This window comes from Helicoverpa armigera, chromosome 6, assembly GCF_030705265.1.
Source record: "Helicoverpa armigera isolate CAAS_96S chromosome 6, ASM3070526v1, whole genome shotgun sequence".
Classification (NCBI taxonomy): domain Eukaryota; kingdom Metazoa; phylum Arthropoda; class Insecta; order Lepidoptera; family Noctuidae; genus Helicoverpa; species Helicoverpa armigera.
This window is the reverse complement of record NC_087125.1, coordinates 2,903,711-2,929,075: the sequence shown is the minus strand read 5'-3', so window position 1 is coordinate 2,929,075 and position 25,365 is coordinate 2,903,711. Positions and strand designations below refer to the sequence as shown.

At 35.9% G+C, this 25,365-nt stretch overlaps 2 protein-coding genes and 1 long non-coding RNA gene across 4 annotated transcripts in view; 1 reads left to right on the top strand and 2 right to left on the bottom strand.

Annotated features, from left to right (window-relative positions):
* Positions 1-17,631, bottom strand: part of Chinmo (Chronologically inappropriate morphogenesis) — a 93,201-nt gene extending 75,570 nt beyond the window's left edge. For both annotated transcript variants that reach the window (XM_021341306.3, XM_049835886.2), the window contains exon 1: positions 17,546-17,631. In XM_021341306.3, the coding sequence (XP_021196981.3) occupies positions 17,546-17,616 (71 nt within the window). In that variant the 5' untranslated portion in view covers positions 17,617-17,631. The remainder of the gene's footprint in view (positions 1-17,545) is intronic.
* On the bottom strand, positions 3,339-5,918 carry LOC135117023 (uncharacterized). The gene is made up of 2 exons (XR_010276589.1): positions 5,287-5,918; positions 3,339-5,010 (listed from the first exon to the last, which is right to left on the bottom strand). It is a non-coding gene; the product is annotated as an uncharacterized LOC135117023 (long non-coding RNA).
* A 2,875-nt stretch (positions 17,632-20,506) lies between the features above and the next one.
* Positions 20,507-24,084, top strand: LOC110381728 (cytochrome b-c1 complex subunit Rieske, mitochondrial). The gene is made up of 4 exons (XM_021342124.3): positions 20,507-20,800; positions 20,895-21,038; positions 22,287-22,464; positions 23,698-24,084. The coding sequence occupies exons 1-4, from the start codon at positions 20,596-20,598 to the stop codon at positions 23,984-23,986; spliced, it is 816 nt and encodes a 271-aa protein (XP_021197799.3). The 5' UTR covers positions 20,507-20,595; the 3' UTR covers positions 23,987-24,084.
* Positions 24,085-25,365: the final 1,281 nt, after the last annotated feature.

Sequence of the window (25,365 nt, the reverse complement as noted above, 5' to 3'; positions counted from 1 at the left end):
GCCTTTGAAGCGAACTACATAATTGATATAGAGCACCGCGGACAGGTACACAAAGGCAGTCGTGGCGTCCTTTGTGATCGACATATCAAATCACCATCGGACACTACAAAAACAAGCGAGACCCGGCCGGGTACAGACGTACGAAAATAAGTTCAGCCAGTTCCTAAACAAAAAGAAACTGAAATAAACAAGGTCGGGAATCAACGCCGCCGTCGCCGCCGCCATAAAGACCGACGGCCGTCCTTGAAAATGGGGGGTTCTTACAAATTGGGTTATTACGGTGCGTGGGGATGGGGGTGCGGACGGGCCGCTCGCACGAGCGGGCGGCGGCGTGCGGGGAGTGAGACACGGACGCGCGGGGTGCGGAGAGACGCGACGCGTGGGCGTACCTCGGCTGTGCCACCCGTCGCCCGGCACGCCTCTCCAGGAAGACTCCCGTCCCAGACTAGGGTTCCGGCGCCGATCATTATAATTACTCTCCAAGGTGAGCCGGGAGCTGTGCAACCCCACCGGTGGCCTAATCCGGCTCGTGCTCCGCCGGGACCGGCTAGATATCCCCGACATAATATTGCCAGCGCCAAACATTAAAAGCACTTAAACATCATCTGCCTATCCGAACGGTGCCAATTATGAAGCAAATTGAAAGCCTCTCCAACATTTTGAGTGTGGGTACTGAGCTTTATTAAGGTTTTAAATTCTACCCGATTCTGCCTGACGAATGTTACTTTGCCTAAAAATATTCTTTGCTTGGGTTAGTTTTGAAGTGCTCTTTGTTCTAGCCAGCCAGGTAGGGTGATTAAAGTTGGACTTCAAATCATTAGCGCAGACTTCAAAGTCGTTATCGCCAGTGAAGTTTGGGGGACAAATTGGGGATCGTCTTTATGCAGTGTCCTCTTAGATAAAGGACTTAATGTCGGCGTTGTCGGAGTCAGGGACGGGCTGCAGACGAGGCGGCCACTAAAAGCCTAGAATGGCTTTGTAGGTCGGTAATAAATTGAACAAAGGCAAACTTTGCTGCGTTCCTTCTAGATTGATAGTTACGTATTTATGAACGGAGTTTGTTTGTGTTTTGCTAACGAAATACACGGGAGTAACTAGAGGAATGAGGCAGGAGGCTTACCTTGCATTCAGTTCAAGGATTGGTTGTAATTATAAGAACTACAGAACCTTTCACCCTTATGTATAGTATGAGATAATATCTATGGCCGCTTAGTCTATATAATACCTATTATAAACGCCAAAGTTTAAAGTAATACCGTCTTACCACAAAAACTTTTAAACGTCAGTTTATGCCTTGTCTAAAAAAATGTCACATTATGACGTTGACATATGGTTCATTTTGCAGCCAAAATTTTATTAGACAAGTGTAAAACAGGGTTTAAAGTTTTTGTAGTAAGGCCCCTTATGTTTATGTTTTTCACGCAAAAACAACTAATGAAATTTGGTGGTAATATACATAGTTTACATCGATATAAAATATACGTAACTTAATAACTTTATTTTTATACATAAGCCGATGGTACTTCCCTCATTACGCGAGTGAAGCTTCGGGCGGAAACTAGTCTGTACTAAATATAAGAGGAAACATTTTTTTTTGTCTATACCCTCCAAACAAATAAAAAAACTCTTTATTGTAAAACATATTAAATACTCCGAAACTACTGAACCAATTTGAGAAATTCTTACAATATTGGAAAACTTAACTCTTCCAGAGTAACATAGGCTATATTTTATTCCGATGCGGGAAATAGTAATTACGGGACGCGAGTGAAACAGCAGGAAAATAGCTAGTATTAGTGTACCGTAGGGTCTAGGTGATGCGACTACGAAAATGAGGGAATGGAGACAAAGAGTGTACCTACCTTTGTTTGCGCGTACGCTTTTACATTATAATAAACCCTGCACGGCTAGCTGATCTCCTTCGAGAAAAGTCGCCGTAGACGTTACAGTTTAAACTTTCAGAAGAAAGCATCTCGCTTCCGTCTATTATATTCCCTTGCGCTTCACTTCACCTTGAACATTATGTCAAAATAATTTGGTGTAAAGTACTTGAAAAGTTTTTTGGGTAAAATCAAATAACAACGAACTGAGTGGAAAAGTCGCCAGTGTGAAAGAGCTGCTAAGTAATAAAATTAATAAAGAAAAACACTATTGTATTTTATTCAGACCAGAGTAACTTCTAAGTTTTTATTTACCCACTACATAATAAACGTTTGTTTAATAAAAACTTCCTTCTTATAGCATCGCATCGGTACGTTCGAAGCATTCGATAGCACATTGCGATGACGTAATTCTACGACCGGCTGGGGGCCAATTATGCGTGAACGAAGCCCTTAGCAACAGAGTGCGTTGCTTCACTACATGACCAGCATAACAGGATACCTACATACTATACAAAACACTCCATAAAGGCCCAAAAACTAAACAAGTCAAAGAGACGAGGGAGTTTTAGTTATGTTGGACGTCGCTTTAAAACAGAATTCTAACATCGAAAAATCCTCATTATTAATTAAATGTGTGTTGGTATGTCCCCTGCAACTTCGAGTGCTGTCAATAATAATGTGGGGTTGATTGACCTCTGCATATGTTTTAGTTCACGTGTTGGCGTTGTCCGCTAGGGGGCGATGTGCACAAAAAACAGCGCTCGGTATATTCAGGCGTACCTACTAATTTGACTACGAGAGCTCCTCGTTGCTTGTAACAAATTATTACGTTTATTTTCGATAAATCGATAAAGGAAATTATAAGGTTCGTGACAGCCGTGTAGGTACTGCGTTATCGTTAATACTTCGACTTATAAATATGGGCTTTAAGAGCTCTCAAAGATATCATATAATTAATTCGTCAAAAATGTGTCAGCAAAAAACCTCGCAATTAATTCACAATTTGTTATCTATTCTAAGTGGGAGAGAAGGCACAAGTCCCCGTATGTTGTCTAAGGCACAGAACTTCTCTCGAAACATAGTTAACCTTTAATGTTACATACAAGACATATGAATTGTTATTTTTTTGCTTTGAATTTATGGTAATATAAACACAGTCATTTTTTTAAGAAGCTTGTAAACACAAGCATATCTATCACTTATCATCTTCAACCTTTCATAATCGAACAGTCACAATAAGTATAAGGGCCAAAATACTTTTTTATGCCTAATCCGAGCATACAAATTTCGAAAAAAAAAAAAAATAAAATATTAAATTTCTTTGTTTTTTTAGGTAAATATAGATTAGTTATTGTTCGATTTATAGTATACATACCTCTGCAGCGATAGTTTTAATGAGTTTATCATATTTCTGGCAACTAATATATCAAGGTGTCAAGAAATGAAACAACAGCGTTACTTTTTTACAAAATTAACTTTTTTAATTAAAATTGCACAATCAGACTTTTCAATATGCCAGTTTTAAACTGTAACGCTTACATTTAGCTCTTAGTAAGTTAAATCACAGAAATAATCAGTTTCATGGAGTATTCTTAATCATTAAGATTACTGCGTTACCAAAGTGCCATTTTAAAACATAAACTTTCCTATTAATAACAAAAAACAACTTATATTTAATACCACCTAATGGCATAACCTTCCACTTTTGATCAATAATACGTCCGTAAGAGGTTCAGGCATTTAAGATCACTAGAAGCCCATGTATTACTGAAATTACTACAATAATCAAAGGGACACAAAAGTAACGCAGTAGTAAGCTTAGTAACACAGTAGTATTTTCTTACATAGTAAACTATACTTTGTACTTACTATAGAGATCTGTTATAATGATAAAACAAAACAAAATTTTACTTCTTATTAAGTGATATAGTATCAAGTAACTCAAATAAATTCAAAAACAACAAACTTAGAAAATTAAAATTAAAAAAATAATCTTCTGTCAAAGACAAACACTACACTTACCTCGGCGTTGCTAAAAGTGAAGTCGATGAAGAAGGAGACGTAAAAATTATGTTTTACAAGATGGTAGATAAAACTGGCAAAAGATTCATAGCAGTGGAGACTGATATTTCTTACGAGCCTTACGATAACATCTTGGAAATTGTCCCTAACCCTAAAGTTATCGCAAAAGGTAAAAGGGTATATTTTTATTACGATGAAGCAATTAACGTATATCGAAAGTAAGACTGAATTATTTGTATTTAATTTTCTAAGTTTGTTGTTTTTGAATTTATTTGAGTTACTTGATACTATATCACTTAATAAGAAGTAAAATTTTGTTTTGTTTTATCATTATAACAGATCTCTATAGTAAGTACAAAATATAGTTTACTATGTAAGAAAATACTACTGTGTTACTAAGCTTACTACTGCGTTACTTTTGTGTCCCTTTGATTATTGTAGTAATTTCAGTAATACATGGGCTTCTAGTGATCTTAAATGCCTGAACCTCTTACGGACGTATTATTGATCAAAAGTGGAAGGTTATGCCATTAGGTGGTATTAAATATAAGTTGTTTTTTGTTATTAATAGGAAAGTTTATGTTTTAAAATGACACTTTGGTAACGCAGTAATCTTAATGATTCCTATGCCTTCTCCTTGGAAAATTCGTTTTAAGGCTTTCTTCTCTCTCAATGACTTCAAACTTTTGTAATGGTCTTTGATTGCATTAGATAACGTTGAATACTTGTTTTGGTTAAGCTTATTTACTTTTTTCTTGTCATTGATTGCGGATTTAGCTCGTTGGTATCTCTTTTTGTATTTATCGCACAGCCGTTTCATCTTTTCGAGTTCTTCCTGAATTTTCAGATTTTTTCTGTAAACTGCAGAGCGATCTCTTCGTAATTGTCTTCGGCCTCTAGATCTCGGTGAAACTGGAGTTCCTGGCCGTGGGCTGGACGATGGTGCAATGTTCATAATTTGTTGAGCACACTTTTGACGTTCTCGTCGTTTCTTGTTCGCAGTCTTCCATTTACGCTTGATATTTCTGTGTTCACGCTCTGTCATATCTTTTACAAGTGTTGCTTTTCTGCGTTCGTTAACGCCATTTAGTGCAGAAGCTTCTTTCTGTGAAGAACGAAAGAGTATTTTTGCATTTCTATCTTAATAACATATTTCTAACATCAAAAATAATAAAAAAACGCAACTGCGTTACCTTTACAACAACTGCGTTACCTTTTTCTAGTAACGCAGTGTAGCAGTTACGCAGTTGTAAATATTTGACTTTGTTGTAAATATTCACTAAAAAAAATAACAAAATGCAAATATTCTAACACTGACAGAAACAAAACATAACTAGCTGCGTATTAAAATAACAATAATGTAAATATTGTCAGTACGTACCTTTCGACAGCGGTAACTCAGCGGCCACGCAATAAACGCACGCACCTCTCTCAACGACTGCGTCGCGACTGATCCGACTAGCGGTCTCCCCCCGCGCAGTTGCTATCATTCATTCTAATAGTTACAATAAGTCGAACCAAATGAAGTGAAATAAAATGTAACAAACCATCTTTAAGGTTTATTTTTATATAGCAACGCAAGGTAGTTACGATTTTGTTCTTTGTTGGGGACACAGACAAAATATTTTTTTATTCCATGAAATATTTAATGTAAAAAATATCTACTGGCGTTGTAATAAGGTTCAAATGTTACATTTTCGTAGGGACATTTAAGATTCAACGCCACCTAGGAAATATTCTGAGAAATAGCTAAGTACATCTTGGCACAGTGCTCAAGGACAGCAATATTTTGTACTAAGAACGACTGCGTTACCAAAAATTACAACGTTGTTACTGCAATTTTAGGATAAATAACATATTTTCCCGGTCAAATCTTGTTTTCTGCGTTAGAAAATAATGTTATATTTCGATATAAGTATACTTTTTGCGCAATTTTGTACTGATATCCCATAAAATTAATTATTCTTTCGGAGGGACCAGTTTTTAGGCATCAAAAAGTATTTTGGCCCATAAACTAACAAATGAAAACACATATTGTGAAAATAACCGGAACAATCCAGCATCCACCTTGAATCCACCGTTTTATTTCGAATTAAAAACAGGCAGTAAATTAGACAAAGTTAATAAGGCAACAAATGTTTCAGGTTTTAGGAAAACCGCAGAGGAAGCCTTGAAATATAAAGGCCATGAATCACAGTTACCGACACGAGTATTTCACGGATGTTGTCTGTTTTGAATCACGATGCAATTTATTTTGAAAATAATTGTTTAGTGGAATGATTTTTGCTCTATCGCATTTTTCCATGCTCAGCTGGAACAGCTGAAATTAGACCGAGCTCGATAACATGTGACAAGTATATATGTGATTCTTTGTTCTGAAAGGTCTAGATTTACCAACACTGTGATATTTTTCCGATTTTATGCGTGAATATATATACTTTGACAAAATTCTTAAACCTAAGTAGGTCAAAATAGTCAGGATAGATTAGACAAATCCAACATAATAACTCACACTCAACATAAAAACCCGAAGTTCAGTCAACTGTCAAATTGCATGTCTATTTCTTTGTCCGTATCGATCTAGTCATCGTTAAAATGACACTGGCACATGCTACAAAAACAACAAAGGCAACAACTATTGGTCTTGCATTTGGCAAAGAATTGCGGCAAAAAAGTTGTAGCCTGTGGCTGTACAGTACATATGGAGTGTATGTCTGAATGTGTACTATTTTAGCAGCGCCTTAGAACAAAGAAGAGTTGGATAAGAATTATTATTAAAACAATGGTGCGTATCAAGGTTGATGTGTTGTACCTATCTCGTTATCATGATATCAGGTTTCTGAGGTGCCCTTCATGACTTGAGATGTGTTTACGACCAGTACCTATTTACTTTAATAGGGATCGAGGTCTTACCATTGTCTTCGATGTAGGCAGATCGGTCAGGAGAGATTTGCGTCTAATGGAGGCGTTCAGTCAGCCTTTGTGTGATTGTCTTATGTAATACCTAGTGCTTTAGGTAAGTATTTAGGTATCGACTTCATTATTTTAGGCACCTCACGGTTATTATAGGTATTATGACAACAAAAACGAGTTGGGTTCGCTTTCTACAAAGACACGGCAGATACATTGAGTTGACTGTCATATTTGCTTTGGTAAATAATCTTGATCACAAAACCTTCCTAGTCATTCATATTATTTTAATAAAAAAACAATGACTTATGGATACTTTTCTTTTTAAATACTTACTTACTTTACTTACTTTTCTTCAATTTTTATTGTAACTGAATATTGAATTTCGTCGATCAGGAGTTGTTAATTTAAAAAAATCTTATAACTTTGTACTTTTTTGAGACTTTTGTTGTCTAGACAGACCAAACATTCATATCCACATTAGTATTATCTCTCATAGCTGCGCTAGCGCACTGGCCAAAACACAGGAATGAAAATAAACCAGCGACGCGAGTTCGTTAGCCGGGAACGTTCTCACGCGCATCTTATGTCACGACATTTGCGCATGCGTACAACACATACAACTGCTTCATTATACGCAATTATTTTTAAACATGATTATTTTATGTTGGGTGTAATTTACTTTGACTATGTTAGGTGCCCATTGACAGTAAAACTTTAATACATTGAAGAAGTCATGTTACCTACGATACGTGAAGTAAACAAAAAGTGTGTTTACATACATAACAAAATAGTGTCCTAAATAATAATAAAATAGAACTGAATTAAACTGCATTTTAAAATGTTTACATTTTGTTGCAAAGACGTCATTCCATATTTTTGACGTAGGAGATAGGAAATGAAAATAAAAATTAGGTATTCAAATTAGAATGAACATTAACCGTAAAACTATTATTATATTCTAGTTTAAGTCTGTTACAAAATACATATTACAGCAATCCCTGGCTACGAAGCGCATTCTGTAGGCGACTACGAGATGCGCTACGTGCAGCAGTGCAACGCGTAGCAATGCAGCTACGATTTAACTACGCGGCGTAGCAGTGCTACGAAATTGCATACTTGCAAAAAATATTTGCAATAATCGTGTTTACTGCAATTACGTAAATATAGTTAATAGTAGTTGTAAAAAAAAATCAACCTTTATTTTACGACTACCAAATTCCGGAACTTTTAACACATATGTGATTTGCAGGAATCTATGATAATTTGTAAACCGAGGAAAAATATTTTTAAACAAAACATATTTAAATAGAATTCAACAATTACTATAAATGAACGAGTTGACCTTGCATGCATTGTATTTAAATTCTTAATGAGTTTATTCGGTAATCAATCATGACTACATTTTTGAACAGGAAACTTAGTTACAAATGTGTAAAGCAGATGTTTACAATGCTAATGACATTAATTAATAAGTGTATTAAACTACTTCTAACATCTTCGTTCACATGTATTAACGAGTATTTCTACATGGTATAACACCAATAAACTTGAATTTTGTAGGACTGCTCTATAGCAAATAGAACTTTATATATCTCATCTGCCCTGTTTATGGCAAGAGATTTGCACAAACTACAAAGAAGACGGTATGATGGTACCTATTTCATTTTGGTAAGTAATTAGTAAAGTTTTTAAAAATACAATATAGGTACATACATTCCACGTAGCATAAATCCTTTGAAACATAAAAAATGCTTTAAATTCAATTCAATTTTAAATATTAAACAGTTGCCACGCCCAATAAAGAATTCTTGCATACAAAATTATCAAATCATTCCATACAGCTAGAACGGCCTAAACATCAATATTTATATGGGTACCGCCATTTTGCCAATATCATACTCGTTATAAAAAATGTAGTTTGAACTGATTCACGACGCATCAGTTGCGCGGGGCCGCAGTAACTTAAGTAGAAAACCTTCCGCGATTCGAAGGCCATACAACCAGTTCTGAGACCGGTATGAGGGCCCCAAATTTTGGGACCAACTGCGTTCCAATAGAGTGCGCGGATTTTCTTTTGCAGGATCACAAAAATTTACAATATTTTCTGACCTTTATTGCCTACAAAACTTCTGTATAATAGAATGGCAATTGAATACGTGTAGTAAGTATTATTTTATGAGGTTACAGGTAATTTACTAACTTAGTTACACAGCCAAAATATTTAACAAAACCAATAAATATGCATGAATGCGTCTATATTCAAACGAGCTGTCAAATAATCTATTCGTTTGATTTGCAAATAAAATAGTTATATTTAGCCGAAGGTCTGGCTAGAGAACCAGTATTTACGACTTAATATTGTACATTCGCAAATCACCTGTTAATTTTCATATTTGACGACAACCACACATATCGTTACCGTCCCTACCTAGTACGTAAAAAATCTTAAAATTCCCCTAAAAAGTCTTAAAATTTCGTAACAAAAATATTAGGCAGCTACATGACAACGAGATGGAACAAAGCATCTAACAAAAAAAGGCAAAAGCCACCTTGACCACCACAAGTACACACTTGACGATGATGACGATAAATCTTACTGAGTGGATTCAGCAATGTATTTAGACACCTGTGCGCAGTTGAGCATACGTGACCGTGTAACCCCTAAAGAGCTAAGTACCTTGATATTCACCTAACAATTTCATAAAATCTTACATATCTACATTAGACGTTTAAGGAAATTAAGTCAAAGTAAAATTAAAATTTGTCATTATTTTTGCAAACACCGTTGTAATACAGCAAAGGGTTTTCAGCATCCCCCGTATACATTTTGCAATTGAATTTTTCCTCGACTTTGAAAGGGTTACAAAGCTCGTACTTGTAAGTTTTCGTGCAAAGGGTAAAATTTACAATGCATTTCAATTTATTTTTTCTTTGGCGTTTGATGTGAAAATGACTTTTTTTCTTTGTTCAACCAACAAAAAAAACCTCAGGAAAATTATATAGAAGCGTTCTTCTATCCATGTGCATTTGTGTTACGCACCTCTATTGATTTGAGGACTTTCCTTATACCTATTTATAAATATATAATGATTTGCCTGTCTATCCTTATTTGTTGAGTTTGTTCCGTTATAATAATAATCCATGAAAGTACGCGATGCCTTCCAACGATTTTGCTTAATTCAAGCTTACCGGTTTTAAAATTCTTCACAGCTTTCTACCATGCATCGCCGTTTCCTTCTTTTCAAATGAATTAAAATTTACTTTCTACCAAAAAATGTTAACTGCCGATTTGCCTTACGTGTCCTAAAAACCTTAGTTACCTATACTTGGTACAATTTTAACAGAATGCTGTTTCAAAATGAATCACCATCAAGCACTTATATGCCTACTCAAATTGCAGAGGATGTAATCAACAAAATGTCGAGGCAATGACCTCGATGCAACTAAACCGAACTATGAGCAAAACAATGAATCATTACACGTGCCAGTTTTGCACTAAAATAATATAGAACGCAATTGCATTTTAGCAAATAATACGTATGAAACAGGTTGATTATTTCAGAGGAAAATTTTGATTGTTTCGCTAAAATTAACTGGTTACTGGGAGGTGATAAAATTGATTGCAATATTGTTTCAGCGTCCAATATACTGAGCGAAAAGTTGGTGATGATGCAGTAATATTTAGGTAACGCAACATTTAACGATAATTATTTCACATCAGGTTGCTTACATGTGTGAAAGTGAAGTAGTAACTCCCTAAACGACTAAGCCGATGGAGTTTTATAAGAAACCGCGGAGAATGGGCTAGTAGCTTATAAAATCAAAACAAAAATGGCAGTACAAAGTTCCTTTCCGAAACCCCACTTGGACGAGCCAAGGTTCATACTACTCTCGATTGTTTCGCAACAAGACATCTCACAAAAGAGGTCCAGGCTTTAGATTTTGGCCGTCCGTTTATTGTACTACCCTCCTTTTGTATACAAACCAGTTTCGGTCGTTATTATACTGATGTGTAAATTGTGATTGATTATAAGGAAATTTATATATGTATTAATATATTGTATTATTTATTTAATGTTAAGCCTTGGAAACTAAGAAGCTTGTTGCAATTTTTATATCACTCTCGTTGAGTGAACTTGGACAGTCCGCAATGGATAGTATTGCTTCGATTTATTGACTCTCTAATGGGACACTAAAGAACTAAAATATGAATTAACATATTCTTCTTGTCATTTGTAGTTTTATAAAACTAATGTAGTATCTATGCAATCAAACAAAGCTAGGCCATTACACAAGTAGGTATGCGATATGCTCATGGAATAGGACTGAATTACTTAAATATTTTTTTACCAGAAATCATAGGTAGGTACCTAATTGCATTCCTAGATAATAGATTACGTATCGTACCAAGTGCGTATCAACTAGAAACCCTTGATAACTGTGCCCATGTGATAACAGTTTTGATTAGAAAAGAAGATAACATAATGCGCTTTAGCAGTTCTCGGTTTACGTTTGCGATATTGTGGGGAGAAACCATAATTATCATATAATCACATGTTAAGCATTAAAATATACATCAATATACCTATGCTTTGATATTATAGATGTATTAATACTTTGTTACAGAACAGCTTCAAAGTTTATTTTTTATATACGCTATATACGCTACGCTTATAAGCTATTATGATTCATGGGCTGCTTCTGCGAAATTAGAAAGGTACATACTTAACTGTCAATGCTATTTGATATTTTATTACTTTTCCGTTATACTGCCTCGTTGGTCCAGCTGTCTCGGGTTCGATTCCCGGGTTGGGCCGAAATCGCTTTGAACTTTCGCAAAGTAGCTCGGGGCCTGGAAGTTGGTGATTGATAATACCCGTGCATCGGAGAGCACGTAAATGTCGATCTTGCGCCTGATCTCTCTCCGTTCGTGTCGAATTGCTGTCCCATTGGGCTATGAGAGTGAGGGAATAGTGAGTGCACTTGTGTCTGCGCAAATGCTTGTGCAATATGTGTCTTTTGCAGTTGGCTAATCAACCGCCTTAGCCTATTCTAAATTTTCGAAGATTTTCGGATATTTAAAAAAAAGATGTCAAGCCAATATCAGTCATTACATTCCTTTGATCTGAGTTACATTCATTCAAACTATACTTGTTATTTGTTAATATTGTAATTAGTATGTAATATGTACTTAAGGCACATTACAATAATCTTAAAAACAAAAAAGGTACACGGAAATGATTAGTTACATAATAGCAGTATTGAATTGAAATAGCATTGAACGCGCCCTTGCCCTCCACCGTGAATTGGTAATCACTGACCGAATACTAACGGTACATGTTATGTAGATATTATACTACACATATTATGTAGGTACATTATATTAAAGAAATAGGTACTCCAACACTATTAGGTACAGTCAACAGTCTTTAAATTTAAAAAATATATAGGTATACCTACTTAGAACAAAAGATTGCACACGCGATTCTGAAATTGCAAAAGTATTAAGTTTAGTTACGTACTCCTACTTCCTTGGTTAACTCACAGCTTATGGACATATTTGCAAAGGATCCCTTTTAGTAGAACAGTTCATGGCTACTACTGCCTATGTCAATATCAAATGCGTTGGCGGCGCGAGACTCACGTGGCTTGTCCACGTTTAAATAGTTGCCCGAATCAGAAACGTCAGTCAATTTTATGCGGCGCTATGATCACATGTTACCATGGTCACTTTAAACTGTATTATGGCTAAAAGCTTTTTATGTTTGGTCATTGTCTCTGAAGAAAAATAGCTCATTCAAGGTATTTCATTCAGAAGATGGTGAATGTCACGTGTGTTCGACTGCCTAGGTTATTCAGTTTGGGTTATTTATTTACAACAGTGCCCGTATTAGAATCCGCCTCATAAGTCAGTGCAATTTTCAGCAGTTTGTCATTAAGTTATGCTTTCCGCCCAAAATACTTATAATTTTCTTTGTAAGTCATCATCCTCCGAAAATTTTTCCCAACTATGTTGGGGTCGGTTTCTAGTCTAACCAGATGTAGAGCCAGATGGAGCGCCAGTGGTTTACAAGGCGCGACTGCCCTATCTGATCTCCTCGATCCAGTTATCCGGGCAACCCCATACCAACTGTTTATACTGGTTTCTGACTACCCGTAACGGCTGCCAAGGATGTTCATTGACAGCCAGGACCTACAGTTTAACGTGCCATCCGAAACACAGTCATTGGTGTCTAAGAAATATAAGAAAGTACATACAAACGTAGAGAAGTTGCATTGGTACTTGCCTGACCTGGAATCGAACAAGCGCCCTCATACTCAAGAGGTTAGTTCTTTGCCCACTAGACCACCACGACTACATAATATATAATTATCTTTGTAAGTATGTATGTATAATTTGGTATGGATCTAGTAAAGCTTTTGCGACCATTGTTTTGACTATTAGGTTAAACTAAAAGGTCTGAACTTCATAGACAACTGCTGACGACAGGTGTCGTGTTAAAAAGAAAACTTGCCAAATTACATAAAATGACCGTCCAATTTGGATGCTTGCCAAGCAGAATGGTAACTATCTGGTTTGACAAGGTTTGTTAAGGGTTCTGCAGTTGGCGATAGAACATTTTGGTATTGACTTATTTGTCTTTCTTAATAATTTTCTTTTAGACTTTCTCGAGAACGAGGCTGGCGTAGTAGGCTGCGCAGTTGATTGCATCTTTGAAAGGAAAATGAGTAATACTTAATTAAATTTAAAACTGCGAATTATAAATACACTTTGCAGAAAATAGATAAAGTTATTTTGATGAGAACCTGTTCAGTTTAATTAACGCAAAAGGTTATACGCTCGTTAGTTAGATAATAAAACTATGATTTCCATTAACCATAAAAATGGATATGTAGTTCAGAAAAAACCTCCAAATCTTACTAGTTATTACAATTATACAAATAAATAATATAAAAGAAGCTCACGCTAAGGATAAAATCCCGTGATAGGTTCTATGTCAAACAAACAAACAATCAACTATTTCGTCTTTATAATATTAGTGTAGATTAATAATTAAACCGAACTGAAGGAACGGCCTGGAAAAGTTATAATCATACAGGAATCGAAATGTACTCATTCAGAACTAATTTTATTATGTTTTCGAGACGTCTTTATTGCAAGATCGTAAGAGTATTGTAGTATGTTTTTATTGTTTTATAGTTACGGCAATTACAACGTGAGAAGTAGGTGCTTATTTGATCATCATACTTATTGGTTCTTTGGTGCACTTTCCCAGATAATTTTACAAAAATGTACCTACTTGTAGGTAACGTACGTACCTGCTTTCTCTTAATGTTCCATACAAAGGGACCCTATTTATGGTGTGATTGCTCTAAGACATTTCCTCATGATTAATTGAATTCTGAAACTTCCCATCTAGGAAGTAGGGACGTACTCTTGCGCCCGTTTCTTATTTGAAGCTAATCGCTATTATCCAACCTGAATTTAGTTTACAAATATGGATTTTATTACGATCTTGGTACATTTTTTTGTTAAATACCACGCATCTCTGCGCCAGTAAGTAGGTACGGGAAGTGCTGCACAAAGTTGGACTACACTCTAAAGGCTCACCACAGAGATTTCCTGTTATAAAATCATGGCATTAATACAATAACGTATACGCGCCTGCGTTACACGATTGTGATCGCTAATTGCTCAAATATTCCAGCGGTATGGCGCACATGACATGCACGCTATATGTGTCAGCCGTATGCGGCAATAAATTCATTGTGTAATGGGTAGAGCGCGCATCGAATTGGGCCGTCCCTCCCAAGAGTGCCCCGCGCATCGTCGCTGTATCTGTCATACAACTTTACTATTCACCAAACGCATCTACGAATCTATTAGTTCTACATTTAAACACTTAGCGCCATCTCTGATTTTAATTTAGAACTACGTTGTGAACGATTAGAATCGTAGTCTTGAATGTTTTGTGTGGAAAAATGTGCGTGACAAAGTAATGTCGGCACTCCGGAAACGTTCAAATGCATGTGTAAGGTCATCTAAGCCGTTAAAATGATACTTTTTATTCCTGTACAATAATCGTTAATTTCCATGAGGTCGACTAATCATGCGGTTATTTTAAAACTCCACGTAAGTAGTTTATTTAAATTACACGTTTAATATCTCTATTTTCTGCCTACAGTTTTAAGTTCAAGGCTGATGGCTATAAGCTAGGATATTGATTTCAATCATAAAACAATTTCTTTGCTCTAGCTCGTTTAGCTGTATACCTACCTAGTACTTATGTCGTAGTAAAATCATCAAAAAATTACAAACTAGGTACCATGGTACGGCGTATCAAATTTTTAATTACATAAGTATTTTATTCGTTAAGGCTGAGAAGATTTTAACAGACCTCTACAGTTATCCAGGAAGGTACACAGAACATAATGTTGAAGCATCTCTTTTGTTTTATAAGGTCATTTCCTACTTATTTGAAAGTGAACATACAAAACATAGATAAGAACAGCAAGACAAGTTCGGCAGATACCTATAGGATCAACATAGAATTCCAGAAATCTTCACGAACTTCAGTAAAAAGCATTAGGTAATAAAAATCAAGTTCTAGTACCTTAAAGAAAAGGTAGCACCAGTACCTACATATTTCTATGCAAAGCAAACGGACGTAGAGTAATCTACGTGGCGCACGCAACTCTCACACTTGCGTTGTTTATTGCGAGTGTGTGTGTGAGTGTGACATCTTAAGGATAGCAGTGTGTGTGAGTCGGGGCTGCCACTTGCCACCTGCGGTTTAATGGCTCATTGTATGTTTTAGTGCACATTTCAGCGAAATGTGTCGCGTTTCAGAGGAATGGTATTATGTTCCGGGATAAGGTATTGAATTTAATTTGATGTAATTCGCTTTTGTTGGAATATTTGAGTTCTACTGATCTTTCGGATTGTTAAAGCATTAGTTACCTACAAATTACGTTAAAATATTAACATAGAAATAATTCTAGTGCTTATCTGCCATCAGCCTAACTGAACTGACTGGCCTTCTTTTTTGATTCTACATTTTTATATTAAAAAGCTTTTAATTAATATTTTCTCTGCTTATGTAAGTACGTTTTTCACATTATAAACAAACATTTAATAAATGCCTAATAACCACGCTCAAATTCAACAGTTCCAGATGTAGCCCTACTGTAACAGTAGACATACACATAGGCGATTTGTGCATGTGTGCGTAGCTGCGGCGCCTACGAATAGCCGAACAAAGCGCAGCAACGGCCATGAAAATGTTTGTAGTACCGCTACGTAGCAGGGCTGTCTCGATTGAAATGGAGAAGTTGCAATAGGCCTAAACACAATAGGCAGTTAGACCTAGTGTCGTTTAGCTATGCGAAATATTGCGAAACAATAGTAGCACTCAATGCGGGTATAAATATTAGGTAGCTGTTTGAATATCGACCATCAAGCAGTAGAATGTTAATAAAAAGAACTAAAATGTAAATTACACATAAACACACCTTCAAAACCTATACTTGCTGAAGAGAAATTCGACCATTGGTTGAATAATGAATTAATAACTAAGTACCTACTTCTCAAGGACCTCTGCAGAAACTGAGTAGAACAAAGCTTTGTTGTAAAAGGGTTCAATTCCTCACCCCCACAATCACACTAGTGGTTATGTCAATTCAAGGCCACTAAGAATTATTATTATGGCGCCTTTATCATTTCATTAAGTTAATAATCATTAATGAGATAAGAACCTATAGAGGTACCCATTTGTTATTTGTATAGAATACCTATACTTATACACCTTCTTGAGAAATAAATAAAAAATTACTCCTGCTTAGGCTGTAAATATCAAAGACAGTTAAAAAGTTCTAGTCATATAGGTATTCATTTTTCTTTCAGCAACTTCAAAGATCTGAATTTTAAATACATGAAAAGATTGAGTTACTAATATTTAAAATTAAGATTTAGTCAGTCAATTTGGGCAGTAAATAAATAAGATGTTAAGTTTTAGTGGTTATTATAATAGTTCTTTGGTGTAGAAATCTAAGTAAATCCCACATGTCAAAACATTTCTTATGAAAGTGGAAAAAAGTGAGAATATTTCATTAGACCGATCTATTATTGACCAGGGTAGAGAGAATAGATATGCTGCTATGTAATACATAGATATGCTATATAACAGATAGCTTCACTGAAAACAAAAACTGCGTTTACACTCATTCAAAGCATACTACACCATTATCATAGCAAGTTGTTATGGCTATCAATAGCAACTCAACATACTGGCAGTAGCAATATTTATCTTAATAACAAACCGGATCACATTATGCAATTTTCAATTATTGCAAGCAATCAACTAAGAATTATTAGCCAGTTAAAAAACCACACACATAGAGACTAAGAAACAGGCAAAATACCATCTAAACCCTTATGTAAACAAAACATCATAAAGCCATTTATGGTATGCAGTATAAAAGTTCAAAAAAAAGTAAGTAATATAATTTGTCAGAGAGTCTAGCATAGGGTATGCAAAGGATTCAGAACAGATTGCATAAGCTACATTTAGGAACAATTCTAAGTACCTAAACCATATTATAACCACTGTGTCTCGATATAAGCTGTACTCAAGATGAAGAATGACCACAATCAATGCATCTTCACAAAAATAACTTATTAAAGTAAGAGATAGCTTTGGTGAAAGTGTAAGTACAGGGTTACATACCTTACGTAGGATCTGCCGCGAGCTGGTGAAGGAACTGGTATTGGTAGATGGTTCCGCATTCTGCTGGCCATACTTAAATAGGTACCTAGGAACTTGATATGTCTTCGTGAAGATCACCGCCTAATGGCAAAACAAACAAACTTTATTAAAGCAGTTTGTGGATAAAACTACTAAAGCACGCGTATTATAAGAATATTACTTACAGATTTACAGTATCATCCAAAACAGTGCGATTAATTACGATACTTATAGAAGTAATTCGACACGAAGATGGAAGGACATTTTCACTTACTTTTAAAACAGTCATAATAACGATTATCACATAAACTTATCAAATAAGTTTTCATTCAAAATTAAATTATAAACAATTGAAACAATACAAAACAAAAGAGCGCGAAATGAAAATTCGAACATTTTTTTTTTTTTTGAAAGAAGAATTTTCAATGTTGCCAGCTGTGGTTGCCAGTAATTTAAAAAAAAAGTTTATTCACAAAAGTAACTTTACATGGCTTACATTGTCGTTGAGTTGAGCCACAAACTAAGTGCAGCTTGTGTCTTGTGGCTAATTATTTATATTTTTCTTATTTTCTTTCTTCTTTCTTTAAAAGAATACCAACATACCCTTTTTCGAGAAAATTATCAATACAACAATAGTTATTTTCCTTTATAATTTTAGTGAAAACAGCCATGAAACAACAGCTGTTTTATCTAAATAAGTAGTTAGGTAGCATCATAGTTTGGTTGTGTTCGCTAATTTTGGTTTGATTAATGAGAGGCATAATTATCCTTTACCAATTTATTTTACCATTTACTTTACCAATCCAATAACACTCGATAGATCCCTAGATGATAAAGAGGAACCTAATAATAACGATATTTGGTTTTTATTTAATAACTAGCTGACCAGGCGAACTTCGTACCGCCTAATTATTGGAGGCATATTTAGTAAGTCACAAACACACGACACAATACTTTTTTAATTTTCGCAATTTTTCCTTATTTGCTCACCGTTTCGACCTACCCGACTACGACAAACATTTTAAAACCAAAATCAGCTCAATCGGCCCAGCCGTTCTCGAGTTTTAATCAGACTAACGAACAATTTATATAGATAGATAGATAGATTATATCTACCTAATCAATTACATCTAGCTACGTGGACAAGAGGGTCGTTAATTTTTCTTTTTTTGGAAAAAAAAAAGCTTTTTGTCTTCCTTGTTACTATTTTCACCGCTGCCCTGCCTACCTATTTGTTCGGCAGTGGCGGCGCCGGCGCCTGTAGTACAGCGAGAAGGAAATAATAAACACCGTATTAGTACAGATAACAAATCATGCAGCGATCGCTGACTGAATAGAAATTGTATCAAATGAGGCGAAGTCGACGCGATACGATCACGTGCGGACGCATCCGGGCTTTGTCGCGCTCCGGATTTTGATTTTTAGGGATAGTAAAAAGAATCTCTTCGTGCGAATTCACAAACGTAAAAGGAGGGATGGTTTAACCTGGACCTATAAATACCAAGCCACGAAAAGTTATCATTCAATGTAAATATATCTTGGTAGTGGAGATATACAAAAATGCCGCTTGGTCTAGTGGTAGCAAAGTGGTCTCCAGTTTGATTCCCGGGTCGAGCAGAAATAGCTTGCGGGTTGTTAGAAACTATCACGTACCGGGCCGGAGTCTGGAAGTCGACGTCGTAAAATTTAGTAACTATGCACCTTCCAAGACATTGCGCTTTTTTGATACATGAGAACAATTTTTAACAAACAATTTTGAACAATAGATCATCTAAATGATAAAAAAAAAATTAAACGTAAAATTAGGCCTACAAGGCCGCTAGGTGTTAAAATTCACATTATTTCTAATAATATTTTATTCAATAGCCGCTGGTTGTGGGCTAGCACTCTAGCAGTGAATGCCAATATAATGCGAAATTCGGTGATCAATGAATATTTATTTGCTCAAGGCCTAAGGCTAAAGTTGGTGGAACATTGATTTAAATAAATCATGACTTTCATAGAATACTTGCAGTTTCGTGGAATGTAATTGATTAAATGGTATCTGGCAATCACGCAATAAGCAAGTCTGGTCAAGTTAACCACTAAATTCTAATAAAACTTTAAAAATCAAAATTGCTTGCTTTTTTGAGATTTATCTAATGACAGATTGATAATATTTTTGTTATAAGTTTTATAGTAGGTACCGACATAAAAACATTTTGATTTTCCTCCTGGGTTGTCCATTCTGTTTGAGTATTTTTTTAGAATGATGACATAATTTTCTATTTTTTTTTTTGGTGAGTTTTTAATTTATAAGAAAGAAATATATTTATTTGCATAGCTTTTTTACCTATATATCATGAACGCATTCGATTTATTAATATTGTTGTAAATATGAATGCGTTTAAATTCTGTGTTGCCCGTTCCTAAAATTAGGTGTCACTGTCATTATTAACCAATCAAAATCAATCGTTGAAATCAATACGCAGCGAATGTTTCGTTCCGTATCTACACTACTCTCATATCTTTAGCGTAAGAAACTAGTTCCCTTCTTCCAGCGCGTCTAGGTGCTGCGGGGCCATTAGAAAGAATCATTGCAGCATTTGCAGCCTTGCCCTAATAATAGGTCCAAAGATGGATTATAGTGAGCCAGCACTGAAACTCCTTTCTGGGATAGGTACAGTTGGGATAGGTAACGAGAAATATTTATTATGTAGTATTGGTTTATTTAATTAAAGCGGATTTCATAATATTTATAGTAAAATTTATATTAGGCATATCGCTTAAACTACGTATCTGTTTATATAATTTGTGCCGTAATATTTATAAGCAATAAACATTGTAAGAGAGACTTTTGTAGGATTCACACAATTTATAGGGTTTTTTCTTCATGCTTAAAGTACCTGAATATTTTTTATCGGAACGATGTTTGTGACATCATTGCAAAAAATTGCATGTGGCAACATCAAATCTGACATTTCTTTAATCGAGCACTTCGCTCAGCGAAAATATTAAAGCAATTTTGTTGCGTATTTCTGCTGTGATACAAAATGACTTCGGTCACGCGGGCTGGGCATTTGGCTCCTTACTTTAAGGCAAGTTCATCGGTGGTTTCCAATGGCTTGAAGCCTCTGGTTGTCGCGCATACACCAGCTGAAAAGGTGTTGGTGCACCCCTTGCCAAAAACCTCGACTGTGGAGTCACTGCATGGATCCCTGCCTATCCAGGGCTTGAAGGCCAGAGTAAACGGTCGCGGTGAGTTATTTTCACTATGATTTTGTAGTTTTGTTAAATATTTCTGGGGATTTACGACGAAAAATCGTGTTACATAACACCTTGTCACTTCTAGGGCCAAGCCATGTACGTTTCGCGCATACCGACATCAGCTACCCCGACTTCTCGGCGTACCGTCGCAAGGAGACGCAGGATCCCACCGCGAGGGCTACCGACAACGTCGATGGACGTCAGTCCTTCACTTATCTTATCGCTGGAGGTTAGTCCTTGAAATTTTCATTGGGTATCTAATTTAGTGTTTATAGAGCAATTGTTTATCCTGACTTGATTGATTTAAGTTATCATGGTTCAGTGGGACCACAAAACAATTGTATTATTTCATGAAACCAAGAAAATTATAGGTACGCATGTATTCAAGTTATGTGTGTATTGTTACACGTTGTGTTTATTAATAGTACTTGGCATTAACCTTGAAATGTCATGTAAACAGAGCAACACTTTCATTTATATGGGAACTATCTATCCAAGTCTTAATATCTGTGACTAAACTAATTACTGTTTCAGGAATTTATATTTTTCTATGTTCTTTTGAAATTATGAATGCCATAATAAAATCTCCCGGCTGCTGTTGAGGAGTCAAAATTTAATGTTCGATATAATATCAATGGATCACAATATTTTCATAATATTATGCAATGCAAAATTAAAAAACAAAACCATGCAATTGGAACCATGAATAATGGTTGTTAATAACTAAAATATTTGCTTAAAGGTATAATATATTTCTATTTGCTTATTAAAGTATTAACAAGTTTGCATGAATCTAACTTACTATTTATCAAATGAGAGAATGGTTTAAGCTGCTGAGATCTAGAACAAGTACGTTTGGTCAGTGGGTCGTCTCGCAAAAGAAAATCTTTAAATATACTGTAGGATCTGACTTATTCAGTGTAATGGTAATTTACTCAACCTGGGAGGGTTTCTATGAATACATCATACCATTATTTGCTAGATTGTACCAGTTAATTTCATATTTTTTTTATGGATTGATGTAACGGCTAATTCTGTGAAACTTTCATTTATGTTTACATAGGGTTGCCATCCTTCCAGGTTTACCCAGATTTGACCTACTTTAGTGTCCAGACAGGATTTTATTTGCAGTCTGGATCTAAGAATCCACTGCTGCACCATTGTCAAAAACGTAACCTAGGAATGGAATCATAGCATGCAATGGGGAGCAGATCATGACTAAGTTTTGCTCACCAATCTAGCCTATTCACTGCCTATCTAGCTTTATCCAACTACAAGCATTAACCAGAAAACAAAAAAAAAATAATGAAACAAAAAAAAAAAAACTACCTATTAGAGTTTTACACATTTGATGAATTTAGTTCTCTTCATCAGATGTTCTTTAATATATTTAGTTTCTTACGGAAATATGTAACCATAAACTAATATGTGTAATAGTAAAAAGTCAACATCTAAAATTTTAATTATCAATCTTCAGCCGGTGGTGTGGCCGGTGCGTACGCCGCCAAGTCCTTGGTGACGCACTTCGTGTCGTCCATGGCAGCCGCAGCCGACGTCTTGGCCTTGGCCAAGATTGAGATCAAGCTGTCTGAAATCCCGGAGGGCAAGTCTGTCACCTTCAAGTGGCGTGGTAAGCCACTGTTCATTCGTCACAGGTGAGTTGGACAACTTGGTTAATTATTCTGATATGATATTTTTGGAACCAGTCTAAAACTAAGCTCATTGTTCTGAGGTGCTGAAGTGTCATGTATGCTAAATAATGATGATTTTTTTGACATTTGAGTACACAAAAAAGGCTTATCCTATACTATTGCTGCAAATTGATCTATTTGTGAATATAATGGAGATATTTCTGCAATAATTAGTTATTGAAATGCAAAATTTTGAACTTAATTATCATACATGGGTATACCGGGCTGGAGGCAGACATATATAAGTCTAATATGTATTTACATGTACTAAATATTGTTTTAAATTAAATAATAATTTGCACAAGAGTGAAAGTTACATCTTAACTATCTGCAAAACATAGAGGTACTTTAGGAATAGGTACATCATTTCTCTGCCAAATGATTTACAAGTACTGCCCTTCGTATTACGCATTTAGTCGATCAATATGACGCGTCACGGAATGTTTTCCTCTAAAAATACTCATTGCACAACTTATACTTATGTTCCATTATAATAAAATATGATGACTGCTTTCCTCTCAAGGTTAGAGAGAATCTAATGTTGAGGCCACATAAGACCATTTTGCCTAATCTAAAAGGTTTTCACCTAGCAACTATGCCAGGACCCCATGAATCTATATCAGAATCTATGTAATCTATGCAAAATACTGAAACGCTGTTTTGTTAATTTACCGATCAGCACTGGTTAAGTACAGTTGATATTATATCATTGAGAAATAAAAAAAATGCTTATAAAATTGTTGTGTAAGTAAATAAATAAATAGTTATTGACATCTGCAGTAGTTAAGTAGCTAAACATACATAGAAATACTCGGTGGATGATCTATTTTAGAAAATCTTCCTCGGAGCCTTTTTCCAACTATGTTGGGGTCGGCTTCCGGTCTAACCGGATTCAGCTGAGTACCATTGCTTTACAAGAAGCGACTGCCTATCTGACCTCCTCAACCCAGGTACCCGGGCAACCCGATACCCCTTCGTTAGACTGGTTTCAGACTTACTGGCTTCTGACTACCCGTAACGACTGCCGACTGCCAAGGAAGGATGTTCAATGACAGCCGGGACCTACAGTTTAATGTGCCATCCGAAACACAGTCATTGGTGTCTAAGATATAGGTACTTAGAAAGTACATACAAACTTAGAAAAGTTGCATCTATTTAAAAAATATTGTTTCTAATTATCCTGTTATGCATCCGCAGAACCGCAAACGAGATTAGCACCGAGCAGTCGGTGCCCGTGGAAACTCTTCGCGACCCGCAGCACGACAACCAGCGCACACAGAACCCCAAGTGGCTCGTGGTCATCGGCGTGTGCACCCACTTGGGCTGCGTGCCCGTCGCCAACGCCGGCGACTTCGGCGGATACTACTGCCCCTGCCACGGGTCCCACTACGACGCCTCCGGTCGCATCCGCAAGGGCCCCGCCCCCCTCAACCTCGAAGTACCCCCCTACAGCTTCGTCGAAGAGGGCCTCCTAGTTGTAGGCTAAACGACGTTATTTATTAGACATATTATTTATATAAGTATACCGATTCAGAATCAATAGGCGTCATCTAATCTTACAATCAATAAATGTGATTGCTGTTATGTTATTGTTTTATTTTCAGACACGTAATTTTACGAGCTTTTGATTTGCATCCGTGTCAAATTCAAGGACGTAATTTTATTGTGCTAATGATTCTCGAGCCAAATCAACAATAAAAGGGTAGGTTTTTTTTCTTATTTACGGAAATCCGTCAGTTTTCAAACTTCAAGCTTAAATACGGCTGCGTTAGTATTTAAGTTTCACGCGTTACAACCGCGCTGCGCACTCACACAAACGCAAACGATACATATACTACATTCTACAAGAGCTTGTAGACAAGCAACAAATTTCCCCTGACGTGATAACTTTTTTTTCATGCGGTTATTAGCTGCGTCCAAGAGTGCATTGAATGCATGAATCGAGATCAAGAACACCCGACCAGGTGGCTTATGCCTCCATCGGCTATAATTCAGTTTACCATGGATGACGGATTTTATTTTTCATTCTTTTCCTAGCTAATGACTAGATAGCGCTGTCCTAAGTACGCGAATGCAATGAATGGAATAAAATTGAAATAAAAGGGAGAAAAAGGCACTCAGATTATTATCCAAATGTCGCGAGAAATTTTGAAAACAGTTTGGCCCGGTGAAATATAGTTTTTTAACTTTGCAAAGGTATAAAACCTACTCGCACATAGCACGCACTTTACAATGCCATCTATAATTTGTTTTTGATAACTATATATTTTTAATTTTAAAAAGAAAACCTCCCATTGGATTAGTTCAGCGTTCTTCATGTTTTCCACATAGTTGTTAGCTAATCGTAGTCAGCAAACCTAAAATAGTAAAACCACGACCCACTGACCAAAATTTATTTATAATTCCATATGTACCCGCGCTTATCATGTCAATTTTATTTGTTTCTTCAGAAAGCGTGTTGGTAACTTACGTAGAACTCGTAGAAGTTTCTTTTAATTAGTATCCTGCATTTATTTATTTTTTTTAGTCACATTGCAAAGCGTCCGACTGCGTTGTTTTCCGAAGTTTCTTGGGAATACTAGCGTCAAAGATTTCATATATTGACTCATAGAATTACTTTGTAGCCAGTCTTGAGAAAGTAAGTAGGTAGGATAATTTTTCAGTATTACATTTCTTAAAATTTCAGGATTTCTAAATCTATGTAGGTAGGTATGTGATCATTTATCTCAAATCTCAATAGACCACGTAGCGTCACATGTTGGTTAAAGTTGTGGTGCCAACCCATCGTGCAGATTAGGGTAGATTTACCACTGAACACGACCAATCGACTCAACCACCAGGACGTTTATTGTAGGTATATATGCA

Excerpts from the sequence above, each read along its gene's own strand:
- LOC110381728 (XM_021342124.3), top strand. The coding sequence starts at position 20,596 with ATGACTTCGGTCACGCGGGCTGGGCATTTGGCTCCTTACTTTAAGGCA. Across the intron at positions 20,801-20,894 it reads GGCCAGAGTAAACGGTCGCG|GGCCAAGCCATGTACGTTTC; the intron begins GTGAGTTATTTT and ends TGTCACTTCTAG. Across the intron at positions 21,039-22,286 it reads CACTTATCTTATCGCTGGAG|CCGGTGGTGTGGCCGGTGCG; the intron begins GTTAGTCCTTGA and ends ATCAATCTTCAG.